Raw genomic sequence first — 21,537 nt, 5'->3', positions numbered from 1 at the left:
TTGAAGGATCATTAAAATTCTACCCCAGAGATAGGAGCAGTCAAAGAAGTCAGTCATTCAAACTACTCAAGGCAGTTCTATTGTGAAAAGGCATTCATTTGTTCACTCATTCAACCTCTCATTTTAAATATCTGCCCATTTTTCTGCTTCTGCAAGTAGAAATCATCACATTAAGGGTCAGAATTCTGCCTCTCTGGCCCACATTTCTAGGGATATTTTTGAATCTAGAACAAACTCTGGTGGATGGTGGTTGTGGTTTTTCTTTTAACTAAGAAAAACTCTTGAGAAAAAAGCAAGATCTCCTGAGTAAACTGGAGGCATGGGGGTAGGGGAGAAGGTGGAATGGGAGAGGGGAGGAGGGAACAGGAATGGGGAAAAAAAATGTATAGCTCAATAAAAATAAAAAAAATAAAACATACTAGAATAACAAGAAAAAGAAGAATCCTTGCTCATTTGCACATAGTTATGTCTCCAATTAGTGCTCACAGTTCAGGTTAATGAATTTTATTCTAATTAAAAGATCATGTATTAACTGGTAGCTCTTTAAAACTATCTGGGTGTGGTGGTCTACCCCTGAAGTCCAGCACTTGGGAGGCTGAGGAGGTGGGTATGTTAGTTCCAGGCCAGCCCCATTTGCATAGTTGTTCTAACCAGGACTACATAGTCAGACCATGTCCGAAAAAGAGGAGAAGGAGAACCCACAACTCTCAAGGTATGAGAATAAGAGATAGTGGAATGCTGAGCCCTAAAGGATAAAAACAAACCAATGTAAAATCAGTATGCCACACCAACCACATGCCCACAGAATTCATATTACATATTACTTCAAATGATCGGAAAAGCACAACAAACCTGCATAAAGTCTAATTCATTCCAAGAGAATATACCTGTAGCCATTGCTAAAAAACAAAAACAAGCATAAAACAAACAAAAAAAGCCAAAAACAAACCAACCAACAAAATTCAGGCTCCACAGATTCCTAGCCTTTAAGATTCTTAATTCACATTTTTAATGAGAACTATACTGAGGGAGGTGGGAAAACAGCAAGAAAATAGTTTTAATGTTGTAATAGTCTTATTCCTGGAAGTAAGCTCTGTGTGCCTATGTTTGTGTGTCCATGTGTGTCCGGACACACACAGAAGTCCGGAGTCAATGTTAAGTGTTTTCTTCAGTTGCTCACCATCACATTTCTCCTTTGGCTAATTTTGAGACAGGGTCTTACCATTTAGCCCTAAGTAACCTGGAACTCTCTATGTAAATCAGAAGACTGGCCTTGAACTCAGAGACCTACCTGCCTCTACCTCCCAAGTAAGGTGATTAAAGGTAAACACCACCTCAACCAGCTTTTCATGATATTTTTAATACAGTGCCTCTCACTGAACCTGCTCAAAGTCAACAAAACTTGCTGACCAGCAAGCCCTAGCAATCTGTGTGCTCTGCCTCCTGGAGTATTACAGGCATAATCTGCCATGCCTGGCTTTTTACATAGGCCCTAGGTATCCAAAAACTCTACCAATGGAGCCTCTTCCCCATCCCTGAGGTAGTTATTATTACTCTAAAACTGCCATACTATGGGATAAACAAATGAGTAGTCATGTGAGGAACCCAGGTTTCTGAGTGTGGAAGAAACAGCTGTAAAACCAAATGAAAATAAGTAGTAAAACGCAGAACATTCCGGTCACAAATTTACAAGACATGTCACTATGAACTTATGATCCCTAGCTCTACTCACTGAAAAGACCTAGAAGGCAATGACTAAGCTAGGTGTAATAATATAGACTTCTAGTCTCGTTTATGATCTTCATCTATTGTGCAACCTGATGAAGGGTAGGTACAATACGAGCATTGTATCAGAGAGTAAGGAAGCTGTCAGACTCCAAGGATTGTGTCAAAGGATGCAGATGCCAATCATTAAGAGCTGATGCAACAGCAGCAGAAAGCAACAAAGAAAATATGTTTCAATTCATGAGTTCTGATATCAAAGAAGCCCAACTGGTCATTGCTACATGTTACTATGAAAAATGGTAAATAAGAATCAAGAATATATACTGCCTGGGGCTGGAGAGATGGATCAGCGGTTAAGAACACCGACTGCTCTTCCAGAGGTCCTGAGTTCAATTCCCAGCAACCACATGGTGGCTCACAACCATTGGTCTGGTGCCCTCTTCTGGTGTGCAGATATACATGGAAGCAGAATGTTGTATACCTAATAAATAAATAAAATCTTTAAAAAAAAAAAAAAGAATTTATACTGCCTTTGAAATAAACAGATGAGAGTTTCTTCATGGAAAATCCCAACCAGGAAACAAGCAATGAACCATTTAAATATCAATTATTAAATTCATTTAGGTACCATGTACCCTATTACCACTAATAAAAACTGAGGATCCCTGATATTATATATTTCCTGAAAGAACATTCAACCACCTCTGAAGTAACCTTACATGCCCTCAAATAATTAACTAATCTGATTAAAAATTTTCCCCAAGGCAGGCATGGTGGAATATGCCTTTAATCCCAGCACTTAAGAGGCAGAGAGAGGCTGAGTCTGAGTTCAAGGCCAGACTGATCTATAGAGCAAGTTCCAGGACAGCAGCTACAGAGAGAAACCCTATCTTGAAAAATGACAACAAACCAGGCAGTGGTGGAGCACACTTTTAATCCCAGGACTTGGGAGGCAGAGGCAGAGGCAGGCGGATCTTGGTGAGTTTGGCAAGGTCTACAGAGTGAGTTCTAGGACAGCTAGGACTATTTCACAGAGAAGCCCTGTCTTGAAAAACCAAAAAAAAAAAAAAAAAGAAGAAGAAAAAAGAAAAAAAAAATGAAAACAAACAAAATTCCTGCCCAACCCCCTCCAAGCAACACAAGAAAATCTAATCAGTTTCTAGGTACAACTACCAACCGATAAAAACATACACTACCTGGCTTAGGACCACTATGAACTTTGACTGAATGTGATGGTTCACCAGAGCCCAACTTCTCTATAGCTTGTGGATGAATTAATTCTTTAGATTCTTCTTTCTTTAAGCTTTTTTCTTTCATCTTCTCTTCACTCTCTATGCTTCCTTTGAGGTCACTGCTGAGTGTCTTAAGATCACACTTTATATCCAACTTGTTTATTAATGCAAAGTCACCAGCAACAGCATCCTCCATTGTAGAATCCATAGGCTCATCTACAAATGAGAAAAAAAAAAAAAAAATGAAAGCCCATCATCAGCTATATTATCTGACACATCTAAGATTAATGTAACTGTAAGTAACCCTGTTACTGCAGTGCATCTACCAAATCCAGTCTCCTGCCTTTCAAAGCTAGGAAGCTACTAGACCTGAGACATGGCACTCTAGCAGGAAAATGTACCTCCATAACTGTGCCAGCTGTGGTCCCAATGATGGATACCCGAACTAGCTAATTCTGTCTTAAAGAATATTGTGACCTAAGATTTCAACCCTCTCCCCTTGGCCTGGTGACTATGTCACCTCCTATGAAACAGTTTTAGACACAAATGAGAAGTCCACAACAAGTTAAACAAAGAGCCAAATGTACAGGCCACATGAAAACATAGGCAATCAACAATTTACATATGGACCATGATTTTTAGACACCAAAAAAATTTCAAGACATTTCTTAAAATGATTTACATATAATATTCCATCAGAACTATACCAAAACTATTTCCAAGGCTCTAATTAGCACTTAACCTCTAATATCAAGCTTTCTGGCCTCTTTGCTGACCCCAGCTAAGCCGATCCTACACTAAGTTATCTATTCAAAACAATGCAAGAAGTCAAAGAACTTACCTGCTAGGGCAACCATTGTTTCTCCAGTGCTTAAGACAGTGACCATGACACCCACAGGCATCCAAAACCTACTTGTGGAATGAATGAATAAACTAAGACTAGGGGAGGGGATCCCCAGGATGAGGTGCTTCCTACAGCAGCAGTGAAAAAGAGCTCAGAGAATTACACTATCAAGTCTTACACTCCCCATATTAGGTATCACTTATAGGAAAACTTACAAGGTTTACAAGTTAAAACACTGAAACGTAAAATGAATTAAATGGTACTAATAATCTTTTACATATAGGGAAGTCATTTATAATTTAAAATTGATCAGATAACTAAGAGACAATTTCATAAAATAGTGAAAAAAGTGTGCATGCATTGCATGCATGAGTGTGTGAGAGAGACAGAGAGAGAGAGAGAGAGAGAGAGAGAGTGTGTGTGTGTGTGTGTGTGATATGCAGGCTCTGTGTGGAGGACAGAGGACAACTTTTAGAAGTCAGTCATTGCCTTCTACTTTGTTTATAAAGGTGGGTCTCTTATTTTTCTTCTACTGTGCTTGTGTACCCCAGTCCTGTGTCCTGGACTGCAAGCTTGAGGCAATTCTCTCATCTCCAGCTTCCATCTCTACTAGGAGTGCTGGGATTACAGGGGTACAACACTTCCTCTAGCCTTTTAACTGGATTCCAGGGATCCAAATCAGGCAGTCAGGCTTGCACAACTAGTACTTTTACCTGCTGAGTTCTCTCTCCTACTTAGGTCTTTATTTAGCAAAGTAACTGTCCAATTTTGGTCCTCTATTTACATCACAAGGACATCATTAGAAGCTAGCCACATGGGTTGTCAAAGCATTTGAATAACAAATATATTAATTCAAAAAATCCCATCTTTACAATGACCCTCAATTCCTAATATGTATTTCCTACATTTGGAGGGTCTAGTGAGACAAATGGTAGCATCACTAGTGTCATTAACTTTATAATAATAGTATAGGATTGTGTTATAACAGTTTCCTTCCCCTACCTGACTTGAGTTAGACATGTGGAAGTGGGAACCTTGGAGAGATACATTAGTTTAAATAGTTTCCAGACCAGATCTGTTCTTACCCTCACAATTGCCTTTCGAAATCTCCCCTTTAGCCAGAAATTTCAGCATTTTTTTCAAAACTTTCTTGTGAGATTTTGATGGCTGAAACTGTAAAGGATGACACCTAGAAAAGCAAACAAATATTTTAAAAGTTTTCAGTAATGTCAGTTTAACAGTATAGTATAGATTGCAACAAATTTCATGCCTGGAGTTTGTTTTTTTGTTTTTTTTTTTATAAAAGATGTAATTTAAAGCAGCATTTAATCTTACTCTAAAACGCCAAAACTCACTGTAACTACAGTTAAGAGATTTTTGAAGAAGGAAGAAAGACGACAAGGAAGGGGAGAAAAAAACATAAACCAGAGGAAAAGGCAAGAAATACTGGAAGATGGGAATGGACTTAGGTAACTAAAATTGAACCCTAACCAAACAATGAAAAGACCAGTAAGATATTCAATATCCTCTATATCAGTGGTTCTCAACCTGTGGGTCATAACCCCTTTGGGAGTCAAATGACCTTTTCAGAGGTGTCACCTAAGACCATCAGAAAACACAGATATTTACATTATGATTCATAAAAGTAACAAAATTAGCCAGGAGGTGGTGGAGCATGCCTTTAATTCCAGCACTTGGAAAGGGGAGGCAGGTGGATTTCTGCAAGTTCAAGGCTAGCCTGGTTCACAAAGCTAGTATCAGGACAGCTAGGACTGTTACACAGAGAAACCCTGTTTTGGAAATGAAAAATAAATAAATAAATAAATAACAGTTATGAAGTGGCAATGAAAATAATTTCGTGGTTGGGAGTCCCCACAACATGAGGAACTGACTGTAAATGACTATTTCATTTTTTTGAAGTCTAAAATTAGCTGTGTAAAAACCTGTCTTTGTGACTGAGAATCCCATGTCAGTCTGAATAATGTAAAATATCCTAGTATTACTTCCATTTATTAAAATTATACAGCTTAAGCAGATATCATCTTCCTGGATAGCCACAGCGATATGTGTGCCCAATAAGTGTAAAACACACCACCAAAGGGCTGTGGAAAGAACCCCACAGCTGTTCTTATTAGGGAAGTATAGTAGTGACACTTGAGAAAGTTAAGAACAGAAACATCGGTCATTTATAGTCAGTAACCCTATGGCTTTGCCAAGTAGGGTTTCCCATCAGGAAATTATACATCTGATGGATCGACTTGTTAAATACTAGTTGCCACTTTTGTATTTTCCCATGACCTCTTACAACCAGCAACTCTAGGCAATATTCCTTACACTCTGGAATAAAGTTGGGCTGATTCACTGAAGTCTCTCTCTCTGTGTGTGTGTGTGTGTGTGTGTGTGTGTGTGTAGGGGGGGGCGGGAGGAGTCACCAAATAAAATAATGGGAGACAAAGCCCCAACCATGGAAGCCCCTAAACATCCCAGGCTATTGCCAAGGCTACTGGTCATTCTCCACAAACTAATTGCTAAGGCCTTACCGCTGAAGACAACACATCTCACTTAACACGGAGAAGTTGAGCTGGTGTCCGACTAGAGCCTTCACACCTACTAACTAGTGTTCATGGTTCCAGAAGGTACCCTGTATGCTACCAGAGGAAAAAGGTGACCATCAACCCTGCTACAAACTTTGTGACCTGCCTGCAAACTATGCTGGTAAAATTGTGGCACAAACAATGTGGGAGTAACCACCCACTCTCTGATTAGATAGAAGACCCACTCCATGAGATGGAATGCCTGCCCACTGCTCATGTGACCATGAATCAGACTGGATAGGTCATGAGCTAAGGGAAAATCAAATAATTTTGTTCTGCTAAAAGAACATAACAATAAACTGACTCCTAACAACATTCTGCTGTACCCTATACACTATAAATCAATGTCTCATTCACCCATCATCAGAGAAGCTTCCTCTTGCAATATGATAACTAACACAGAGACCCTGCCAGTGGCCATGTCAGAGGAGCAGCAGATGGCACTTGAGCTTCAGGAGTTCAGCCTACCAGGAAGCAAGGCTCTGATGGGTGAATCTCGGATAGGCAAGGCCCCAAGGGCTTCAGCTACAGAATGTCTCTGGCTACTGTTGTGGCTTTACATATTTGCCACTGCTATTTTTCTCTGTTATCCATCATGGTGTGAATGGGTATGGGAAGATTCCCAGTGCCTTTAAAGTAGTATGTTTATCTCATGGAAATAGCCCATTCTACTGGGCATTTTTACCTGCAGATTATTTTTAAGATGATTTCCTCTTAAGCTGTGCTGTTTAACTGAATAAATGATTTTACATAATAGTGTTAGTTTAAATAGAATTTTGATGATTAAGGATTTCTAACAAATACAGCAAGAGATTATGATAGAGATTAGTTTAGTGGGAAAATTAATATAAGTAAAGGTAGGATACAGTGTTCCCCCCATCCCTGATAAAGCAGGGGCTGCAAAGGACAGAAATAAGAACAAGGAAGTGTCACACAGCGACAACTTATGAATTTCACTTGAGTTGTATAGACTGCGATTTAGGTTAATGATTAAGGAAAACAACTGAGTGCCAAAAGTTAAGCTAGCGCAAGTTCTTTTCGATGTTGGGAAATATGTTCATGGGTTTCAGGGTACATCATAGCTGAAACAAAGCTCTAAACAATTGACTTCATGTATAGAAAACAAAGAATTAGATGATTAGTTAAGATAATTGGCAGAACTCTAAAATAAAAAAATGAAACAAGTAGCCTGATTTTCTGGCAATTATAAAAGCTACTGCCCATGTAAATGGTTATGGCTGAAAGGCTCCCAATCTGTGAGAAGTCTAATAGAAGAATGTTTAACCGAGTGTGAGTTTCTCAGAAAATGCATAAAGATGTGGTTAAGAAATGTATTTGGCTCTCCAGGCTTGGGCTTAGGTTCCGGCAACATGGCTAAACGCACCAAGAAGGTTGGGATAGTAGGGAAATACGGGACTCACTATGGTGCCTCCCTCCAGAAAATGGTGAAGAAAATTGAAATCAGCCAGCACGCCAAGTATACCTGCTCCTTCTGTGGCAAGACCAAGATGAAGAGATGAGCTGTTGGCAACTGGCACTGTGGTTCCTGCATGAAAACAGTGGCTGGTGGGGCCTGGACCTACAACACTACATCTGCTGTCACAGTGAAGTCTGCCATCAGCAGACTGAAGGAACTGAAAGACCAGTAGAAGTGTGACTGCCTGAGACCTGCCTAGCCGCTAGAAATAAATGGATTAATTTACATAAAAAAAAGAAATGTATTTGGGCCAGGCGTTGGTAGCTCACCCCTTTAATCCCAGCACTCGGGAGGCAGAGGCAGGCGGATCTCTGAGTTCGAGGCCAGCCTGGTCTCCAGAGCGAGTGCCAGGATAGGCTCCAAAGCTACACAGAGAAACCCTGTCTTGCAAAAACCAAAAAAAAAAAAAAAAAAAAAAAGTATTGGAGTTGACTTATCCAGAAAATATATGTTTTTATGATTATGATTATGTATGTATGTGGTGTCTGAAAAATAAAGCTGTGTTCCAGAGGCAGCAAAGGTTGTACCTTACACTGGCAGTCAAACTTGGTAGTGTTAAGAGTCATCCAGGTAGTACTGGTTTTGAAGGCACAAAGGGGTCATGGAAAACAACTGAGGCTTGGCACTGTGAAAGGCCAGGAAGGGTGAAGGTGCAGCCTCAGTTGCAGTAGAACCCAGGACTGAAGGGTCATGCAAAGATGTTGAGCCTTGGCATCATGAAGACAGCCCAGAAGATATTAAAGAAAGTAAAGACTAGCTGCAACAGAAGACCCCAGCACTTCGGAGATGCCAGTTCTATGGGATGACCACCAAGAGCAGCAACAGTGGTGGAGTGGAGCCTGCCAGATCCTAGGAGACAAACTGTGTACACTGTAGTAGACAGAGATGGAGAAGTGATCCAAGTACTTTAGAAGAGTCTAGAGGACCATGAGTGAATTACAGACATTGAACACTTGAGTCATTTACACTTTTGGAGTTTGGTTATGCTTTGTTCAGATTGTGACTGTGCCCTGGTTCTTCTCTTTTTAAGAATGGACTTATTATTTTTTTATTTTACAAGACCCCACAGTTGAGAGACTAAACTTTTTGTTAAAAAAAGAAAAAAAAATCGAGATTTTGGGTTTTTACAGAGAATTTGGATTTTAAAAGAAACTGGATAGTTTTAAAGACACAACTTTTAAACTGCTTAAACTTGGAATGCTATGGGGTATAAGTTACTCAAGTATTTTATATTGTGATGTCTTTATTAATGTGTGATCTTGGGGATGAGTAAGAAAGGAAAGGTTGTGGCTCAACAGTAATGTTTATGTGTCAAGCTGACAAGAGGTCAATTGTGCTGGATAGTTTTATGTCAACTTGACACAAATTAGAGTTATCTGAAATGAGGAAACCTCAAGTGAGAAAATGCTTCCATAAGATCCAGCCGTAGGGCATCTTCTTAATTAGTGATTGATGGGGAAGGGCCCAACCTATTGTAGGTGGTGCCATCCCTGGGCTGGTGGTCCTGGTTTCTATAAGCGAGCAAGCCACAAGGAGCAAGCCAGTGAGCAGCGCCCCTCCATGGCCTCTGCATCAGCTCCTGCCTCCAGGTTCCAGCACTGCTTCATTTCCTTCATTGACTTCCTCCAATGATAGACTATAATCTGGAAGTATAAACCAAATAAACCCTGTGTTTCATTGCAGCAACAAAAACCCTGACTAAAACAGGGTCCCAGCACTGAGAAGGAAAAGTGGACATGAGCTCCCACCCTTAATCAAGAAGCTATCTGCAATTTTCAAAGCAAAAATCAGTTTACTTCTTCCATTTAAAAAAAAAAAAAAAAAAAAAGCCGAGCATTTTGGTGGTGCACCCCTTTAACCGAAGCACTCAGGAGGCAGAGGAAGGTGGATCTCTGAGTTCGAGGCCAACCTGGTCTACAGAGCGAGTGACAGGATAGGCTCCAAAGCTACAGGGAGAAACCCTGTCTCGAAAAACAAAAAATAAGTAAATAAATAAAACAACCTAGACTCTGCCAGCCAGTGGTAGCCCATATCTTTAATTCCAATACTCAGGAAGCAGAGGCAGACAAATTCTGAGGCATTCCTAGTCTACAGAGCTAATTCCAGGACAGGTAGGCTACACAGAAAAACCCTGTCTTGAGGGAAAAAAAAAAAAAGTAATTTGAATATTTACCAATATTTCATAGTATCCACTAGCTAACAAGGAAAGTATTTTATTCATATCATCTTCATAGCAGGACTAACTCAACAATATTGGAATCTACTTTTCAATATGTGGATTTCAAATCAGTATGTAGAAAAGATAATTCATATACTTTCTTTTTCCTTATACTGTCTTACTAAAGTAGAAACAGTATTTTAAAAGTCTAAGATTTCACTTTAAACATACACAATCTTTGTATTGTAGATCCTTACCTTATAGTATACTGAGGACAGCATGTTCGATTCATGACAGGCTTGTACACATATTTCCCACTTCTAAAATCATAAAAATAACTTGTTAATTTCTTATATATGCTTCACATGTACCAAAACAGATTAGAAAAACTCAAGATAAGGGTAAAAAAATCTAATCAATAGCATTAAAAAAACCACCTTTTTCTTTCCTAAACGTCAACAAAAGCACTACAAGGTCAACCATTTCCATTATATTCTCACCAGCACCTGCAACTGATTCAGTGCCTTCATCTGTACTGTATCAGTACCACAGAGGCAGTAATAAATCTGTGTGTGATAGATGAGGCTGAAGCATTGGCTCAGTGGCTATGAGCATCCAGGGGACCAGAGTTCAGTTCCCAGAACTCAAAACCCCATTACTTCAGCTCCAGAGGCTCCAACACCACTGGCCTCTGCAGGTACCCTCATTCACACGTACATGGCACCATACAGACACATACCACACACAAATCACTTCTCAAGTCAGGAACCTGAGAGTCGTTTTAGACTATTGTTACCTTATTATATATTAAGGACAGCTTATCTCTAACTCACCTCCATATCCTATCAGAAAGATTTCTACTTGCAAAACATATCCTAAATTTGTCCTCTTCTCATTGCCACTAAGGTAACATAGAAACCCTTGTTTCTTCTCTGGAACTCTTGTCCTGCTTCCTCTCAAATACCTCTCTGACTTATAAATGAATCTTTCTAAAACAAATTTCCTCATATTGCTCTCATATAAAATCCCTGGATGGCTCCTTCTTATCTTAACAAGAATGCTTATTGTATCACCCAAAATCCTACAACATCTGACCTCCATAAACATTTTTAGACTCACATTAAATTTAATGGATGTTAACATTTTCTTTGGCATGCTCAAGCTCAGTTTTAGAGAATACTGGCATTCAGTACTTAATGCTTCATATTGTTTATATTTATATAAGAAACTTTCCTAAAAGTTACTTAAAAATAACTAACCAGCCAGGCTTAGTGGTGTACAACTTTAATCCCAGTACTCAGGAAGCAGACCCAGGTCTACATAAAGAGTTCTAGACCAGTCAGGGGTACTTAGTAAACATTGTCTCAAAAAAAAAAAGAAAACCCAACTACCAAGAAAACACAATATGAACAATTGAACAATTACAGAATCAATTAATCAACTGGGTATATGTATATGTGAGTCTATGTGTCTGTGTGCACGTGCATGTGTGTGTTTAAGACAATCTTGGGTCAGTGGGTTAGCTCAGTGGATGAAGGCATTTGCTGCCTGTACTAATGACCTGATATCATCCCCAGAATCTACATGGTAAAAGGAAAGAACAAGCTCCCATAGGTTGTCCTCTGATCTCCTATACATTGTAGCACACAGAAGCCAATATCCAAACACAAATAAGCAAACATCAAAAAAAATGAATTTTTTTAAAGACAATCTAGGAACTGGGAAGATGTCTCAGTAATAAAAGCCTTTGCTGTGTAAGCACAAGGTTGGAGTTCAGATCCCCAAAAGCCTGGCAGCCATTTGTAATGTTGGCTTGCAGGAGGCACAGATAGGGACTCCCTGGAACAAGGCTGGCTAGTCCAACTAGCCAAAATGGCACTAACTCTAGATATAATGAGAGACCCTGATACAATATATAAGGTGATAAGCAATATCATTCAGCCTATACATACGTGTACACCCAAACAACATACAAAAACAGAAAGAAGTGAATCTAGAAAACAAAACTCAGAAGCCAGCAAAACAGGTCATCAGGGAAAGGCACTTGCTGCCAAGCATGCATTCAATGAGTGCCAAGTACCATCAAAAAAGTATATTTTCTTTTTTTTTTTTTAAACAGGGCATGTAGCCCTGGCTGGCCTGGAGCTCACTATGTAGACCAGGCTAGTTTCAAACTCACAGATATCCACCTACCTCTGCTTCCCAGTGCTGGAATTACAGGCATGAGACACCACACTCAGCACAAAAATTAGTATTAATTGTATAAGATGATAAAGTTACAGTAGATAGGTTAAAAGGAAAACCATTATTTCTTACATATATCTGTACCAATATGCTTTCTATAATAATAATTGATATATAACCTGCTGGCAAATGTTTTACAGAGGAGAAACAGCATAGAGAATTAGTGAAAGACTAAAATAAGTCCAGTAACTGCCAAACATTAGTAATAAACATGCAAAGCTCATTATGATGTATTTTGGTTTATGTGTAATTTTTTAATTTTGCAAATAAATTTCTGAGAACAGGGCTGAAGAGCTGGCTCAGTGGGTAAGAGCACTGGCTACTCTTCCAGAGGTTCTGAGTTTAATTCCCAGCAACCACATGGTGGCTCACAACCATCTGTAATGAGATCTGGTGCCCTCGTTTGGCCTGCAGGCATATACACATTCAGAACACTATACATAAATAATAAATAAATCTTCAAAAAATAAATTTCTAAGGACAAATCAACTATACAAAAGAATAAACATTTTCTTAAACTTCCTTACAACTTAAGGTATTCTGAAGGCAACTCTCACTGTGCAGTTATAAGATGCAACAGAGCAATAGCAGAAAGGATCTGTTAAAGAGCTTTACCTTCTCCATCCTCGGTCTATAAGATCCTGATAATCCTGCACTGTCAAAGAATGTGCCCACATGCCTGAAAAAGTTAAGTACCATGTTAATTCCAGAACACTGAATTGTCTTCTTTTAAAAATTCTAAGTGCTCTCAAAAAAAAAAAAGATAAATTAGGCCAGGTGTGCTTATGCAAACGTTTAATTCCAGTACTCCAAAGGCAGGGACAGGCACATCTCTGTGGATCTCAGGCCTACCAGAGCTACCTAGTAAAAAAAAAAGTTAATAAAAATGGCAAATTTAGACTAAAATTCTAGAACATTCAAATTGGAGTAATAAAAAGTTTATATATACTTCACACTGAACATAATGAATACAACACAAGTGAAAATAAGATACATTATTCTAAAATAAGAGTGGTGATAAAAACCTGTAATCCCAGAACTTAGGAAGTAAAGGCAGTTGGAGGCAGATGGACCAAGAGAGAGTTTAAGACCAGCCTCAACTATGTGTCAAAAAAAAAAAAAAAAAAAAAACCTAGTCAGGTTGTAGTGGAACATGCCTTTGATCCCAGCAGAGGCAATTAGATCTCTATGAGTTCAAGGCCAGACTTTGCTTACATAGTGATAAACTCAAGCTAGACAGGGATACATAAGAGAGACCCTATCTCAAAACAAACAAAAAAATCTATTCTAACTAAAGAATCAAATACATCAAAAGTGATTCAAATTTAATTTAATTGAAGATCAATAAAAAGTCTATGACATAAATCTAGATTCTCACTGGAACTGGACTTCATCACACAAACTTTCATTAATATTTCCAATGAGTTAACGCACTGGTCTCACCTATTTGAAAGTTGTCATTTGTTTGCTTTCTATTACTGAGATAAATACCATGACCAAATGTAGTCTGGGGTGGAAAGGGTTTATTTCGTCTCACAATTTACAATCCATCATGAAGGGAAGGCAGGGCAGGAAGTGGAGGGAGGAATCTGGAGGCAGGAACTGAAGCAGAGGTCACAGAAGAACTCTGTCTGCTTACTGGCTTGTTCTCCATGGTTCGCTTAGACTGCTTTTGTGTACCATGTACCCAGTACCATGTGCCCAGAGGTGGCATCAGCCACAGTGAGTTTGGTCCTCCTACATCAATCACTAATCAAGAAAATGCCACACATCAGACTTGCCTACAGGTCAATCTGACCGAGGCATTTTTCTCAGTTGGCGTTTCTTCCCAGATAACTCTAGCTTATGTCAAGATGACAAAAAAAAAAAAAAAAAACCACCTAACCAGAACAAAGGTATGTTAGTTCTAATAACTGATATGCATAATATATACAGCACAGGCTTGATGAATAAAAATAGGAAAAATATACATAGAATACTCATTCTAAGTAAGTAAAGTGACAGTAACTCAAATCCCAAAGGTACAGAAAGATGATGATAGGGAATCTGTCATTAGCAATACAGTGGAATAACTACGAAACTATGGGGCAGAAAACAAAGATGAGGAGGATTAACATGTAAAGGGCACCCCTAAAGTTTAAAAAGGATTTTTTTCTTCCTTTTGTAAATTAAGGAAATTATATCAGAGATAAGTATAGGAACACACTTTATAGAATGGCATGCAGAAGGGGAGAAAATGGTGTTAGAGTTCAAGAGAAATGTCAGTGAGTCAATTCTACGCTTTAGTTCCTGCATCAGGGTACCTGCCTCCACTTCCTGCCTGGCCATCCCTTCACGATGGATTGTAAACTGTAAGATGAAATAAACCCTTTCCTCAACAAAATGCATTTGGCCATGGTGTTTATCACAACAGAAAACAAACTAATAGCAACTTTCACATGTTAGTCACTCGCTAACGCCAACAAGTTACTCATCTGAACCTCAAATTACTCCTCTGTAGTTTGAGGCCAGTCTGACCTATAACAGGAATACCAGTCACCCAACAGAAGGGTGACCTACAGTATTAAAACTGAAATGTTAGAAATTTATAGCTATTTCTCTAGATGAAAAAGACTTTTCTTCCACAAATGTTGAAAAACAAACCATTTCTATTGGCTAATTTTCTGTTATACAACTCTCTATCACTCAATGACAGCCACTATGTTTCCCTTTGGCCTTATTCCTCTCAGCTGTCACGTAAACCATCTGCATCCTGTTTATTTTATTTAACCCTAGGCTGTAAGTATGTTTCCACTTAACTGGTCTTCATAACCGTACTTTTTTTTTTTTTTTTTTTTTTTGTTTTTTTTGAGATAGGGTTTCTCTGTGTGGCTTTGGAGCCTATCCTGGCACTGGCTCTGGAGACCAGGCTGGCCCCAAACTCACAGAGATCCACATGCCTCTGCCACCCAAGTACTGGGATTAAAGGCGTGCGCCACCAACCCCCGGCCCATAATGGTACTTTTAATGAAGGTGTAGCTGTCTACCCAAAACCACAGCTCCACTAATAATCCATTGTTCCTAATAAACACTTTTTTTGTTTGTTTTCCAAAAAGTGTTTCTCTGTGTAGCTCTGGCTATCCTGGAACTTGCTTTGTAGATCAGGCTGGCCTCAAACTTACATAGATACGCCTGCTTCTGCCCACAATACTCGACCAAATCACTAACAGTCTTTCAAAATGCATAAACGTCTAAGCTAAATTTATATTTTCACAGTTATCTCATTTTCCACCTGTTGGATTATCTCAATCGTCCATCCCACATTCCATATTTGCCAATCATGACACATCAGACAATAAGTACGATGTTCGATTTACAAACAAATCTTTAAGGAACCTAAATCCTAGCCAGGCCATGGTGGTCCATGCCTTTGATGCCAGCACTTGGGAGGCAGTGGCAGGCAGTGAGTTCGAGGCCAGCCTGGTCTACAGAGTTCCAGACCAGCCAGGGCTACACAGAGAAAACCTGTCTCAAAAAAAAAAAAAAAAAAAAAAAAAAAAAAAAAAAAAAGAGAGAGAGAGAGAGAGAGAGAGAAAGAGAAAGAAAAGAAAGCTGAATCCTGGCAGAACACCATGTGTTGATTGTGTTGTGGTCTTCGAGGTGGGTTGACAGAATAGCATGATATGAATCCTGATTTAAAAATCCATAAAGCAGATTGGAACCATCAGTCTAGAGACCCTGTTTTCTAGTATGTTCTCCCAGACACTTATCCAAAGATGACAGTGCGCAGGTGCACACGCACACGCCCCTCCACATAGGCAGCAGGAGGCCCCTGGCTGTCCCGCACCCAAGGCGAGCGCGGGGATGCAGGGCATCCGTCAACTCTAAGGAGCCTCCCAATCTCCTTTCCTCCCTTTCCGTCTCGCACCGACCAGCCGCTGTGCGCGGACAGGAATGAGGGCGGAGCATTCCCGGGGTTCTTCCCGATGCTCCACAGTCTGTGGCCGCCCAAGTCCCTCAAGCCGCGGCTGCCGGTTTCCCACGCCCGCCAGCCAGGCTCGCTCACCGTTCGAGAGGCTGCACGACTCATTCTTGCAATAGCCACACTGGAACAGGGACTGGCCCTCAAAATACTCCACGAGGCTGGGAGAAGGCGCGCTCCAGGAAGCCATCGCCTCGGGCCCCGCCGGCGCAGCGCCACCCAGTCCGACGCAGCAGCCGCCGTCGCCTCCACCACCCCACAATGCAGTGCGCGCGCCTCCGAAGATCGCGCGAAGCCACTCGGGCGCTTGCGGGCCGGAAAGACCTGGCAACCTGCTTGGCTGACGCCGCCCGCGCCATATTGACTGAGGGCAGCCTTCCGCTATTTCCGTTCGTCCTCTGTGAGGGGCGGCTATCTGTGAGGGTGAGGTGGGACGACCGAGAGGGGAAGGAGGCAGGCTGCGGAGAGACGAATGGGACCGGAAAGCTGGAGTCGGGTGACCAACGGCCTTAACCCCGCGCCAGGGACCTGTCGGGACGCAGCAAGAGCCAGGCGGGAGGCGGTTACGATCACCCGGACGGCGGGACACTCACCACAGGACGCCTTGCCCTCCCTTGACTCGCAGTAGCCACAGTAGTAGCCGGCCTTCAGGCCCTTGTATTCCACCACCGAGGCCATGGCCGCCGCTGTAGGCTTGAGAGCCGGCCACGCCTCTTAGCGCCAGGCAGGGACCGACCTCGGTTGGGCGCGGGGCCCCCGGAGGCGGGAGGGCCGAGAGCGCGGCAGGTACAGGGTTCGCGCCTCTCCGCCGGATCCTAGGGCGGGCCTCTGGACGCCTGCCTAGGTTGCAGGGCTGCACCTCTGAGACCGGTGTTTGTGACTAGCCGTTTACTTGCTCAATCCGCAAGCCTTATCACTTACAAGGGAGTTATCAGCCGGTTTTACAGATAGGGAAACTGAGGCTCCAGGTTTTGATTCACCCAGCCGCTTTCCACATGTCTCTGGCTGAAAATTACGCTCCTTAACAACGACTGCGCCTGACCACCTGTAAGGTATAAAGCTGGAATTTTTTTCCAACCCAGCTGGCTTAAATGCTGCAGGTATAAGAGCATAAACACTCCATGACAGCGAGGGTACTAGAATTGAAATAACTCTTAGCAGGAACTAATTGGCTAATGATGAAGTGCTGAGGTTTCTAAGGTTTATGCAGCGGTTTATGCACAAACATTTTAAATATCACTGAAAGAGAATTTCTAGCTCTATAGGCCAAACATATAGGCTGAATTCATCCCATGGGATCCAATTTGCAACCAGTTTTAAAGGGCATGTTTTAGGGAATAAGGGTGTGAGCAAAGTATAAAAATGAATTCATTCTTCTGCCAAGGTAATGGTCCTTCGCCTTCTCTTCTAGATACAACAGTTTAAGTCTGGCATCATAATTTCCATAGTTGACAATAATATTAACTCCTTTTTGCAGTGTTGAGAAAGTAAAATGATGAAACTTTTTTTGGGCGGGCGGGGGGGGGGTGGGGGGGGGACATGGTTTTGAGATCTGGTTTCTTTGAGTAGCTTTAGAGCCTCTCCTGGCCCTCCTCGATCTATAGACCAGGCTGGCCTCGAACTCACGGAAATCCGCCTGCCTTTGCCTCTCAAATCCTGGGATTAAAAGCATATGCCACCACTGCCCAGCATAAAAAAAAAAAAAAAAACTTTTAAAAATTATGTTTGCACCTGTCTTGCCTGCAAGTGTCAGATACGGGTACCACTTCATCCAATGCCAGAGGAGGCCAGAAGGCATTGTACCCTCTGAAACCCGACCTGCAGACAGTTGTGAGCTACCACATGTGGTGCTGGCAACCAAACCCTTTGTATTCTGCCACTGAGCCATCTCTCCTGTCTGAATAAACTATTTTTCGACTGTTAATGGAGCTCAGGATAGCCTCGATCTCTGAACACCACTGCCCTAGGATCAACTGCACCCTGCAGTTAAATATATATTAAATGTATATTAATATTAAATATATAAACTTAAGTAAATTTCAGTGTTTTTACCTAAGCCTTAGGGTCTAAGGTTGTCTGTGCTGGAGATGTGTCTAGTTAAGTTTGATAGTTCATGGCCTGGTGACTTAACATGGCTGAGCATCATTTGTTTCTCATACAGTTAAGAATCTAAGAGGTGACCTTGCAGTATATAAGGATGAAATTAGAGATACCTTGTTGCAGCTCAGTGCTCATGTTTTTATGAAAAGCTTCATCTGTTTTGTTTTTGATGGCAGGCCTGACTCTTGCCAGGCTGTTCCCAGAGAACCTCTGATTTGAATATAAGCAAGGATGTGTGGATTGACTCTAAAAGGGCAGAATGCCGTGTTCTGCACAGAAGGTAGGAAGAAAGGCTTTTTGATCTTTTCATGAACAGTAACACCTCCATCCCACACCCCAGAAATGATTTCACTTAAAAAAAAAAAAAAAGATTTTATTTATGTGGATGAGTGCTTTGCTTGCATGTGTGTGTGTGTGTGTGTGTGTGTGTGTGTGTGTGTGTGTGCGCGCGCTCACACACACACACACACACTAGTTCATGTCTGTTTCCAAAAGAATCCACAAAAGGGCATCAGACACCCTGGAACTGAACTTACAGAGCATTGTGCTCCACCTTATAGATGCTGTAAATTCATCCAAGTGTTCTTAACTGCAGAGCCATCTCTCCAGACCTTGGTTTCACTTTTTTTTTTTTTCCTTTTGAGATGGGGTCTTACTATGTAGTCCAGGCTCTCCTGGAACTCACTGTGTAGACCAGACTAGCCTCAAACTCAGAGAACTCTGCCCACCTCTACTTCTAAAGTGCTACAATCAAAGGTGTGCACACACCACCATGCCCAGTACTGGCTTCACGTTTTTTTGTTTGTTTTGTTTTGTTTTTTTGTTTGTTTTTGTTTTGCGAGACAGGGTTTCTCTGTGTAGCTTTGGAGCCTATCCTGGCACTCGCTCTGGAGACCAGGCTGGCCTTGAACTCACAGAGATCCGCCTGCCTCTGCCTCCCGAGTGCTGGGATTAAAGGCGTGCGCTTTTTTTTATTTCAATTATCCACTCAAGCACTGTCCAAAATTACATAATAGTCCAGTATGTCTAAAAATGTATAATATTCTAAAATAAACAACTCAGAAGTTTTAAGATGGGTGTCATTCTGAGTCAGGTGATGAAGTCACTTCTTGTCCCAGCCTGCCCTGCCTGGCATATGAATTATCTGTCCAGATTCCATGCTGTATATGTCACCTACCATCACTTTAGTAGCTGTCTCCATTATTGCATTGACTGTCAATGTATTGCAATCCCTATGTTCAAGCAGCCCTTATTTACCTAGAGACATCAAAGCATAAGAATACTTGCTGGCATTGGGGCATGCCAAAGATAAGCCATAAGTTGTTTCTCTTAAGTGAAAAGGTGAAAATTCTTCACTTAATAAGAAAAAAATCTTTGCTGAGGTTGCCAATATACAGTGCAATAAGATATTTTCGAAGAACTGAAGCAGGGGAATCACAAAGTGGGATCCAGCCTGGGCTACAGAGCAAGACCTTGACTCAAAACAAATTTAGTTTTTCAAAGCTGGATTCACATACTTTTGTTATTATTGTACACTGTCATAATGGTACTACTATTTTTAATCTTTTACTGTGCCTAATTTACAAATTAAACTTGGTCATAGATACATAAGTATGGGAGAAAAACAGTATGTATAGGCTTTAGTACTGAAAGGAATAGCTTCAGCTCTGGATCCCCAAGAACAACAAGTTCTCAGCACAGAGGTAATTTATTTGCCCCAGAGGGATGGAAGGCAGGGAATAAGAGACAAAGACAAGAGACAGGTATTTGTGCCAGAATAGGGGGACAAAGGACTGCCTCTAGCGAGAGAGGAGACAGACATGACCTATAGGAAAATGGCAATTTATAATGGTAAAAGGGGAAACCCCATGTTAGAATGAGGTGTTTAATTTTAATTGGGCATGTTAATTAGGTGAGCCAAGGGGGGCTTTTGATTGATGGACTTCAATATTTTGATAGCTGAACCTTAGCAGTCAGCCTCAGGAGGAGGGAGCAACCAAATAAGGGGATAGACCTTGGGGACTAGCTTTAGGGAACATAATCTAATGGTTTTTAGCAGGCAGAGGGAATCAGGGAGAAGGGCAAGGCCTGCCAGAGCCATGTTTGCTAAGCTCAAACTAGCTAGAGTCCCTTCAAATACTATCCAAATACAGCTCCAAATATCTACTGGGGGTCTTGAAATAATTAAAATATAATATGTAAAAACAGATAAGAGGGCTGGAGAGATGGCTCAGCAGTTAAGATCACTGACTGCTCTTCCAGAGGTCCTGAGTTCAATCCCCGGCAACCACATGGTGGCTCACAACCATCTTGAATGAGATCTGGTGCCCTGTGCTGGCATGCAGCATACATGCAGGCAGAAGACTGTATGCATAATAAATAAAATAAAATAAAAGCAGATAAGAGGAAACTACTATACTCTTCTCTCACTCTGCCTCATCCTTAGCCAGTGTGCTCTAGAATATTCAATCTTAAACAAATAATGAGAATGTACAAAATCCTGGGCATGTATGTTAATTCACCTTGCATTACAGTAACATCACCAGATGGAAGACATAGCCAGAGAGGTTGAAAAACTTGCTGAATGTATACATCTAGTAAACGACATACAGGAGGGATAAACAGGAATTAAAAAGAAACCAGCATGGCCCATGTGTAGTGAATGCCTTTAATCTTAGCAGTGAGGAGGCAGAGGCAGGTTGGATGGCTCTGAATTTGAGGCCTGGTCTACATACTGAGTTCCAGCCAGCCAGGGTTACACAATGAGAACCTGTTAAAAAGAGGGAGAGAGGGAGGGAGAGGGAGGGAGGGGGGGAGGGAGGGAGGAAGAAGCAATAGGTGTAGACCTATGTGAAGCAGTAGTTTCTAGATGAGTATATTTTGCTAAAAGTCAGACAGTTTTTTTCTATTCTAGGCCCAAATGAGGGGAGGGAAAAGCAAAGCTTCAATTTGTGTGTTCCCCTCTATTAAAGGAGCAGTGCAGAGTTGTCTTTGCTTTTAACTTTCTTTCTTGACAGAATGAAGCAGATCAATAGCACTGCTCAGTTGCTGTAGCTCCAGTACACAGCTGTGGCATCTGGTCTATGAAGCACTAAGCACTGATACTGTGAAGGATTTTTGTGTGGTAATATCAGGCCCACAGTGCAATTAAAGGGAAGTAAGTGAAACATTCTCCCTTCCCTCCAAAGAATTCTGTGATTAG

The 21,537-nt window shown here is 41.1% G+C and overlaps 1 protein-coding gene and 1 pseudogene across 10 annotated transcripts in view; one reads left to right on the top strand and one right to left on the bottom strand.

Annotated features, from left to right (window-relative positions):
* Positions 1 to 16,982, bottom strand: part of Ate1 (arginyltransferase 1) — a 117,433-nt gene extending 100,451 nt beyond the window's left edge. For 4 of the 10 annotated variants that reach the window (XM_027404417.2, XM_027404419.2, XM_027404421.2 and 1 more), the window contains exons 1-5: positions 16,320 to 16,500; positions 12,890 to 12,953; positions 10,288 to 10,350; positions 4,887 to 4,990; positions 2,922 to 3,173 (exon numbers count right to left, since the gene is read on the bottom strand). In XM_027404417.2, the coding sequence (XP_027260218.1) occupies positions 2,922 to 3,173; positions 4,887 to 4,990; positions 10,288 to 10,350; positions 12,890 to 12,953; positions 16,320 to 16,425 (589 nt within the window). In that variant the 5' untranslated portion in view covers positions 16,426 to 16,500. Of the gene's footprint in view, positions 1 to 2,921; positions 3,174 to 3,798; positions 3,961 to 4,886; positions 4,991 to 10,287; positions 10,351 to 12,889; positions 12,954 to 16,319; positions 16,502 to 16,828 lie in introns of those variants that run through there. The other 6 variants (XM_027404418.2, XM_027404423.2, XM_027404422.2 and 3 more) reach the window with 4 other exon arrangements.
* LOC100774631 lies at positions 7,754 to 8,108 on the top strand (annotated as a pseudogene).
* Positions 16,983 to 21,537: the final 4,555 nt, after the last annotated feature.

The sequence above is a fragment of the Cricetulus griseus genome, chromosome 3 (assembly GCF_003668045.3).
Source record: "Cricetulus griseus strain 17A/GY chromosome 3, alternate assembly CriGri-PICRH-1.0, whole genome shotgun sequence".
Taxonomy (NCBI): Eukaryota; Metazoa; Chordata; class Mammalia; order Rodentia; family Cricetidae; genus Cricetulus; species Cricetulus griseus.
Note: the sequence above shows the minus strand (reverse complement) of the source record. Positions and strands in the feature narration are given on the sequence as shown.